General features: G+C 46.3%; 1 protein-coding gene across 1 annotated transcript; it reads left to right on the top strand.

Moving 5' to 3' along the window:
- Positions 1–2,141: 2,141 nt before the first annotated feature.
- LOC308172797 (uncharacterized protein) lies at positions 2,142–9,028 on the top strand (the record flags this gene model as incomplete). The annotated part of the gene is made up of 5 exons (XM_080547746.1): positions 2,142–2,907; positions 3,585–5,014; positions 5,168–5,476; positions 6,131–8,312; positions 8,424–9,028. 5 exons carry the CDS (start codon positions 2,142–2,144, stop codon positions 9,026–9,028), a joined length of 5,292 nt encoding a protein of 1,763 aa, XP_080403872.1.
- Positions 9,029–9,594: the final 566 nt, after the last annotated feature.

Genomic DNA, 9,594 nt, shown 5'->3' with positions numbered 1-9,594 from the left:
CACAAAACATAATGGAATGTAAAAACTTTGACGCTCAATATCTCTGAACTGCCCTAAACGGAGATAGAACCTTATCATTCTAAACTCACGAAATGAGGAATGGAATCAAACATGCGTGTGGGGTATACAGTCTACACAAGCATGTCACAAACGATGTCCTAATATTATTTTAAAAAGCTTACAGAGTAATCTTACTTAAATTCTCCCTATAGTGCATAGAGCACACAGTACATAAAGGTATCATTCTTCAACATCAATAGTAATCAAGTGTGTTACAGCCCGGCAGAAAACAATCCAATTAACCCTGTGTCCATGGTGAGAGGAAGTGATAGAGAATTGTGACACCCATGTCACCACAGAGCAGGGTGAGCTATTCTGCCTTGCACACTTAAGGCCCCGATTTTGTCGCCCCGCCGAATTCGATTCCATTGTTTTGAATGAGACAATGCACACGCCGTGCGATGCGATATTGTCGCACGACAACATTCGATTCTCCATTCATATTCATTCATTCATTGGTGTGAATTGAGAATCGAATGTTGTCGTGCGACAAAATCGCACGCCGTGTGCATTGGCCTTAACACTTGCATACTTAGCAAGGACATTGCATTCTTAAAAACTGATCTTGCACACTGACTATGACTTTGTTCATAGCACCATTTCTTTACTTGGTTGTATATTTTAGCATGTTTTAGTATATATAAAAAAAAAATCCAACTTGGCTGTATTTTGTTTCAAAGATGTCTAACTAGGATAAAGAAACGTGGAGAGGAGAAGCAGGGACCAAGAATTCCAATGCACCTGTTATATATGGCAAATAAACCTGAACTACAGAGCAGCACAGTAATAATAATAATAATAATAATAATAATAATAACTTTATTTGTATAGCGCTTTTCCTGCAAACGTTGCAGCTCAAAGTGCTTTAATCATTATATAATCTTAATTTAATTATTTTGTAATTTAAATGCAATATTAAAAGGATGGGTTTTTAGTCTTGACTTGAACATATTTGCTGAGGTTGCATCCCTAATGTAAACTGGCAGCGCATTCCACAATTTGGGTGCATAAAATGAGAATGCAGCCTCACCAAATCTCTTCTTTTGTACATGTGGTACACAGAGAAAACCAGCGTCAGAAGACCTGAGAGCTCTATTGGGCTGATATGCTCAGCAAAAGGTCTTTCAAATATTCTGGTGCTATGCCAAATAAGCAGAAGGATCTTGAAATCTATTCTGAACTTAACAGGAAGCCAGTGTAGAGTCTCTAAAATAGGAGTTATATGAGCTCGTCTGCTTGTTTTGGTTTAAACTCTCGCTGCTGCATTTTGGACTAATTGCAGCTGGCCAATAGCTTTCTTCAGAAGACCAGAAAGGAGATTGTTACAATAGTCCAAACGTGTAATAACACAAGCATGCATTAACACTTCTGCATCAGCTTGCCAGTAGCAGCACTTGACCACAAAGCCGCTTTAGCTCGATCTCCTCGCCCTCAGCCCACTGAGGTCTAACTGAACAAGACGGCAAGACGCCGGCATCGGCACCCGCTCTTTACTTCCTGTGTTCTAGAATGAGTGTGTAGAATGTGTCTGAAAAACCACAGGTTGGTCACGTGATGGGAGAAGAGTTCCTCATTGTGTGTTCCGCTGCTGTGTTGTCTAAACAGTACAGTACGTTGCCCTTCATGCGCTCTCTGCAGAGGCTTTAGAGAGTTTTGTCGTGTCACTGTGTCACTGTGCAAGACTTACTCATGACAACAGCTGATGTGAGAGATATCGCAATCGCAAAAAAAGAGGAAGGAGGAAGAGGAAACGTTGGGGGGAAGAAAAGAGAAGAGATGGAGACAGAGGATGAGCTGGTGGGGCCTCCTTTCCCGTTGTCAACTGGTGGTGAGTTTCCTACGATTGCAGAGTTTTGACATGAAAGATGATTATGTGAAACACAATATCGTGACTGAAGAATGTATAGAGAGCTTATTTTTGATCATCGATCGGCTCAAATCTGGTGGAATAGATAGTGAAGTCATTGGTAAATGTCCTCATTGATTGATTTCATGGGTACACTTCTTCTGCCTCATGTCAGTTAGTGTTTGGTGGTCACACTGAGGAAGTCCTATTGTCTTGTTTTACAGACGAGACTATCATGCAAGCTGTCGAGGTAAAAGAGGTGAGTAGTACCTCACCGAACGCCGCCCCTATCCCAGAGCTGAGGCTCGTCCTGCTGGGGAGGAAAGGAGCAGGGAAGAGCTCGGCGGCCAACACCATCCTGGGAGGGGTGAACTGGTTCGAGAGTGGCAGGCCGACGGAGGAGTGCGTGAAGAGGAGGGCGGACGTGTCGGGGAGACGCGTCACAGTGGTCGACACCCCCGGGTGGGAGTGGTACTACCCGCTCAACAGCACCCCCGGATGGGTCCGCAGAGAGACCCGACGCAGCGTGTCCCTGTGCCCCCCCGGACCCCACGCCGTGCTGCTGGTGGTACGCTCCTGCGCCTCGGTGACGGAGGCCTACACCGGCCAGATAGACGAGCACCTGGAGCCCCTGGGGGAGGCGGTGTGGGACCATACCATCGTGCTGTTCATTACGGGGGGGGACGAGCCGGGTCTGGCACCCATGGAGCAGAGGATCCTGACAGGCGGGGCAGCGCTCCAGAGGCTCCTCCAGAGGTGCGGGAACAGGTACCACGTCCTGGATAACAGGAGCCGGGGCGACGGCGCGCAAGTCAGGGATCTGATGGCGAAGATGGAGGAGATGGTGGAGGGGACGGTGGCCGGAGGACATCATTTCGGGCCGGATCCGGTCGTCCTGGGCCTGGAGGCGGACGGGAGGAGGAGGGCGAGAGAACGCAGGAAGAAGCAGAGACACATGGAGGGGCTGACGCAGAGGGGGACCATCAGAGCTGCCCTCATGAGTGAGTTGATACGATGTTGTTACTAGAGTAACTACAATGTTACTCGTGTTGTTACACACACACACACACACACACACACACACAGACAGAGACACACACACACACACACACAGACAGAGACACACACACACACACAGACAGAGAGACACACACACACACACACACACACAGACAGAGACACACACACACACACACATACACACATTAATTAAGTATAGAGGTAACTTACCGGTAATGTTAACTGTTAACTGTTAAACCAGCATGTGAGCATAACCTCCCTACATTTAATGTTACTGCATTATTGATTAAAACAGTCCCATAGGAACTAGCAACAATAGTTCATTTGTAAAAAATAAAATAATATATATTCATATGTTAATCTGTTACTCTGCATACTCAAATACTAGCTAAGTAAGATCATTCTGAAGCGATGTATGTGTTACGGTACATGTGGGAACACGGTATATGTGGGAAAACTAGGGTTAGGGTTTGGTACTAGGGTGCTACGGTTAAGGTTAGGGTTAGGGGTAGGGTTAGGGATATGGATAGGATTAGGGTTAGGGTTAGACATGCCAGCATGTACCAAGTCACCCTAGCACCTAACCCTAACCCTAGTTTTCCCACATGTACCGTCTTCCCACATGTACCGTAACATATGTATCCTTTCTCCATGACAGACGACGGCTCCCACGCGTCATCAGAGTGGGATGGGAAGCAGCCCTTCTCCAAGGGTTCCCGTCGTCTCCCCGAGCTGAGACTGGTCCTACTGGGGGAGAGAGAGACCGGGAAGAGCTCTGCAGGGAACACCATCCTGGGAGCGGGGGGAGGCGGGTTAGGGTTCTTCCAAACGGGGAGCGTGACCGAGGAGTGTGCCCGCGGGCAGGCGGAGGTGGCCACGAGGCTGGTGACCGTGGTGGACACTCCAGGGTGGGAATGCGGAGCGGCGGGGCCGACCCCAGAGAGGGTGAAGAGGGAGCTGCTAGCCGGCGTGGCGCTGTGTCCGCCAGGGCCCCACGCCCTGCTCCTGACCCTGAGGGTGGACACCCTGGTCAGCGCCGGCCCTGTCAGGGAGCACCTGCTGGGGCTCCTGGGAGATGGAGTCTGGAGGCATACGATCCTGTTGTTCACCCACGGGGATCAGCTGAGGGAGGGGGTGGGCATCGAGCAGCACATCCAAAGCGGGGGTAGGGACCTCCAGTGGCTGGTGGAGAAGTGTGGGAACAGGTACCACGTCGTCAGCAGTATGGATGGAGGTGGAGGCGGAGGTGGAGGTGGAGACGCCGCCCAGGTGACAGGGCTCTTGGAGAAGATAGATAAGATGGTGGCGGGGAACAGGTGTGAGGCCTTCTCAGCCCTGGTGCAAGAGGTGAGTGACCTCAGCAGACAGAAGAACGACAAATCCAACCAGCGACTGAAAGACGTCAGTGACAAGATGCTGCGCCAGGACTCGGAACTAAAGAAGATGAGGGAGAGAGAGGAGAAGAGCATCAGGTGGTTCTTTGAGAGGAAGAAGAAAGTGAAATCGTCGGGGAAGGCGGCGGACGCTGAGAAAGAGGAAGAGGAGGAGGAGGAGAAAAGGAACGATGGCGGCAGGAAGAATGAAATGGGCGAACTGGAGGAGAGGATGAGGTGGCTGACAGAGGATAAGGAGATTCAGATTCAGGATTTGAGTGCAGAGAATGACAGGGTCCTGGCTACGCTTCATCAGAGAATCAGAGAGCGAGAGGAAGGGGTCATCAAACTGGAGGAGAAAGAGATTGAGATCGAAGAGCTGGAAGAGAGGATTGATGAGCAGCAACTGAAGCTGCTCGAACTTGAGCGTGTGATTGTGGGGAGCGAACGAGAGAGAAAAGAGAAGGAGGAAAAGATGAGAGGAAAGCAACAAGGATGGAGAAAGGAAGTAGAGGAATTACAATACAGGATAGACCTGCTGGAGAAAGAAAAAGGGGAGTTGCTTTTACAGAGTGACAGAGAGGTAGAGGCAAAACTGCAAGACAAAGAGAAAGAGATGGAGGAGATGAAACAACAGCAAGAGAAAGAGTTGGAAGGAAAACTGCATGAAAAAGAGAAAGAGATGGAGGGAAAACTGCATGAAAAAGAGAAAGAGATGGAGGAGATGAAACTACAGAAAGAGAAAGAGTTGGAAGGAAAACTGCATGAACAAGAGAAAGAGATGGAGAGAAAACGTAATGAACAAGAGAAAGAGATGGAGAGAAAACTGCATGAACAAGAGAAAGAGATGGAGAAGATGAAACTACAGCAAGAGAAAGAGATGGAGAGAAAACTGGATGAAAAAGAGAACACAGTGGAAGGGTTGAAAGAAATGCATGAGAGAGAGATGGAGAACAAACTGGATGAAAAGGAGAAAGAGCTGGACCAGTTGAGACGAGATCAAGAAAAGGAGATGAAGAGAAAACTGAATGAAAAAGAGGAAGCGATTGAGGAGATGAAACTACAGAAAGAGAAAGAGTTGGAAGGAAAACTGCATGAACAAGAGAAAGAGATGGAGAGAAAACTTCATGAACAAGAGAAAGAGATGGAGAGAAAACTTCATGAACAAGAGAAAGAGGTAGAAGACAAACTGATTGAAAAGGAGAAAGAGATGAAGAGAAAACTGAATGAAAAAGAGAAAGAGATGGAGGAGATGAAACAACAGCAAAAGAAAGAGATGGAGAGAAAACTGGATGAAAAGGAGAAAGAGATGGAGAGAAAACTGCATGAACAAGAGAAAGAGGTAGAAGAAAAACTGATTGAAAAGGAGAAAGAGAAAGAGAGAAAACTAGATGAAAAAGAGAAAGAGATGGAGAAGATGAAACTACAGCAAGAGAAAGAGATGGAGAGAAAACTGCATGAAAAAGAGAAAGAGATGGAGAGACAACTGCATGAAAAAGAGAACACAGTGGAAGGGTTGAAAGAAATGCATGAGAGAGAGATGGAGAACCAACTGGATGAAAAGGAGAAAGAGAGGGTGGAAATGGAAAAACTGCTTGAGAAAGAGATGGAGAGAAAACTGGATGAACAAGAGAAAGAGATGGAGAGAAAACTGGATGAACAAGAGAAAGAGGTAGAAGACAAACTGATTGAAAAGGAGAACGAGATGGAGAGAAAACTGCATGAACAAGAGAAAGAGATGGAGAGAAAACTGCATGAACAAGAGAAAGAGATGGAGAGAAAACTGGATGAACAAGAGAAAGAGATGGAGAGAAAACTGCATGAAAAAGAGAAAGAGATGGAGAGAAAACTGCATGAACAAGATAACACAGTGGAAGGGTTGAAAGAAATGCATGAGAGAGAGATGGAGAACAAACTGGATGAAAAGGAGAAAGAGCTGGACCAGTTGAGACGAGATCAAGAGAAGGAGATGAAGAGAAAACTGAATGAAAAAGAGAAAGAGATGGAGGAGATGAAACAACAGCACGAGAAAGAGATGGAAGGAAAACTGGATGAAAAGGAGAAAGAGATGGAGAGAAAACTGAATGAAAAAGAGGAAGCGATTGAGGAGATGAAACTACAGCAAGAGAAAGAGATGGAGAGAAAACTGCATGAACAAGAGAAAGAGATGGAGAGAAAACTGCATGAACAAGAGAAAGAGATGGAGAAGATGAAACTACAGCAAGAGAAAGAGATGGAGAGAAAACTGCATGAACAAGAGAAAGAGATGGAGAGACAACTGCATGAACAAGAGAAAGAGATGGAGAGACAACTGCATGAACAAGAGAAAGAGAGGGTGGGAATGGAAAAACAGCATGAGAAAGAGGTGGAGAGAAAACTGGATGAAAAAGAGAAAGAGATGGAGAGAAAACTGCATGAACAAGAGAAACAGATGGAGAGAAAACGGCATGAAAAAGAGAAAGAGATGGAGAGAAAACTGAATGAAAAAGAGGAAGCGATTGAGGAGATGAAACTACGGCATGGGAAAGAGGTGGAGAGGAATCTCAACGAAAAAGAAAAAGAGATGGAGAGAAAACTTAATGAACAAGAGAAAGAGATGGAGAAGATGAAACTACAGCAAGAGAAAGAGTTGGAAGGAAAACTGGATGAAAAAGTAAAAGAGATGGAAGAGAAGAAGCTGCTCACTGAGACCAGCGAGGCAGAATGGATAGATAAGCAAAAGAAGAGTAACGAGAAAGAAATGAACAAGCTGAGAGAAATCATTGAAAACAAAAACAATGAAATAACATGGGCACAGCGATTAGTTAAAGACAAAGAAAAGAAGATTGAAGAAGTGAAGGAAAGATGTGCTAACCGTGGAAAAGAAATTGAGCAGCTGAAAGAAGCTAACGACCGAAAAGCCTGTGAGATAATAGCAACACAACAGTGGCACACAGAGAACGAGAAGAAAAGAGACAGAGAAACAATGGAAACACTGAACGAGAAAGACAAGCAGCTCAACAACTTAAAACAACATGACCGGGAGAAGGAGAGAGAAATTCATGCATTGAAGAAAACCATTGAACAAACAAGGACAGAGCTTGACAAACTGACTTCCAAAATGGAGGAGGAAATGATGAACATGATACAGGAATACGAAGGGGAAATTAAAAGGAAAGGAGAAGAAATTGGGTCATTTTTAAAGGAGAAAGAGAGAATACAACGAGAACTAGAAAACTGGAAAGGAAATTTTGAAATAGGCGAGAGGAAGCACAAGCAAAGACAAGAAGAAGAACTGGAGAATCGGAGACATGACCTAGAAATCAGGGAGCTTCAATTGGGTGATAATGAAAAAGAGGTCAGGAACAGTGTGCGAGATCTGGAAAGAAGGGAGGAAGATCTCAAAGATGGGATACAGTTGCTGGAAAATAGGGAACACAATCTAATGAATGGAGAGCAGGAGCTGCTGAATTGGAGAAAAGAAATAGAGAATCAAGACATGGAGAAACAGCATGATATGGAAAGAAGAGAGGGAGATTTAGCGGAAAGAATGCAAAAGCTGAATAATCGAGAGCAACAAAAAGAAAGACAAACACCTGAGCAAGAGAGGAGAGGAGGGTGTAAAAGGCGGAAGAAAACAGAGCTCGAAGTAAACCGTTCAGAAGGAGGAAGTCTGAATAATGGAGAGCATGTGATGGAGAGCACCAAAGAGTTTAATGGACTAAGAAGCCATGGAATACATGGAACTGATGGATGTGACATAGAGAGAAGAATAGATGATCTCACTCTAGGGGGGGCTTTAGAGGACGCCCATACCATGTGTCAGGAGAACGGGGGGGTGGTGGAGGAGATTGGAAGGGAAATGCCGGGAGGGGGATCTGAGAGACAGGGGGCCGTAACAGATCAGGAGATGGAATCAGCCTCGCCAGCCATCCTAAGCAGTAACCGTGAGTTTGAAAGAATACCGCCGGAGCTAGAAGAGGGAGAAGAGGGAGGAGAGAAAGATCTGGAAGAGAACTTCAAAGAGAGAGAGGGTGAAGGAAGGAAGGAAGAAGAAGAGGAGAGGGAGAAGGAAGGGAAGCAGGATATGGGTAATTTAGATAAGACTGTTACCACCAGAGACTTCGAGTTATCTTCCAGTCCAGGAGGACCAGATAAAACAAACAATAGAGACGTCCCAGGACCTGAGTTGAGGCTGGTGCTCTTGGGGGAGTCGTGGTCCTCCCGTCACCCAGCAAGCCTCACCATCCTGGGCAAGGAGGCGTCAGACCCGGGGGGTTCCCCCACCACCAGGCCGTGGAGGGGACAGATAGCCGGGAGGCAGGTCAGTGTGTTGGAACCACTGGGACTGAAGTGGCGTGACGGACCACCGGACATCACAGATGCAACACAGCAGCAACGTCAGAACATCATACATAGTGTGTCAATGTCCCACCCAGGTGGTCCCCATGCCTTCCTACTGGTCATCCCAGCGTATCTCTCGTTCACACAGAAGTACAGGAGATCTGTGGAATATCATATAGAGGCGCTTGGGGAGGATGCATGGCGACGCACCATGGTGCTGTTTACATGGGGGGAAGTATTAGGAGAGAGCACAGAGCAGCATATCCTCAGGAATGGGGACCTCACATGGCTTGTTGAGAAATGTAGAGGCAGATATCATGTTCTAACTACTAGGGAAAGTAGCTCGGAAACAGTAGAGCTGATGGAGAAGATAGGGGAGATGGTGGCAGGAAATTGTGAATGTTAGTCCACCACAATGAGGAATGGATCTTTGGATGAATGAAGAGAAACATTTATTAAGATATACACTGGTGGACTCAGGAAGGGGGGGGGGGGGCAGGGGGGTGACCGCCCCTCCTGGTGCCCCCACGGTTGAAAAACGTCTCTCCCGTTTGAGTGGCAAAAATGCCCTCCATGTGCCCTCCAAAAACTTGACCATGTGCCCCCACAGTTGAAAAACGTCGCACTAAAGTGCCCTTTTGAGTGGCAAAATTAGAGGATGTGCCCTATTGGTTGCACTTCCAATGGTCTAAACTTGACCATGTGCACTGATGGGGTCCCATGTTGTGCAGTAGATGCCCTTTTTTCCTTTTCGCCCCTGTCCTTCAAACAGCCTGAGTCCGCCACTGAAGATATATAAAACATTGCACAAGCTTCAGAAAGACAACTTTGTAAAGAGGTCATGGGAAGGATGGGTTGTATTTCATGTATCTGGCTGTTTATTACTCTATTGATAATTATGATGTATTATTGTGGTATTTTCAATGTCCATACTTTAATATCTAATCATTTCCCAAAGCTAAACTTTACAGA

The sequence above is a fragment of the Nansenia antarctica genome (genome assembly GCF_963989245.1).
Source record: "Nansenia antarctica genome assembly, chromosome: 17".
Taxonomy (NCBI): Eukaryota; Metazoa; Chordata; class Actinopteri; order Argentiniformes; family Microstomatidae; genus Nansenia; species Nansenia antarctica.
Note: the sequence above shows the minus strand (reverse complement) of the source record. Positions and strands in the feature narration are given on the sequence as shown.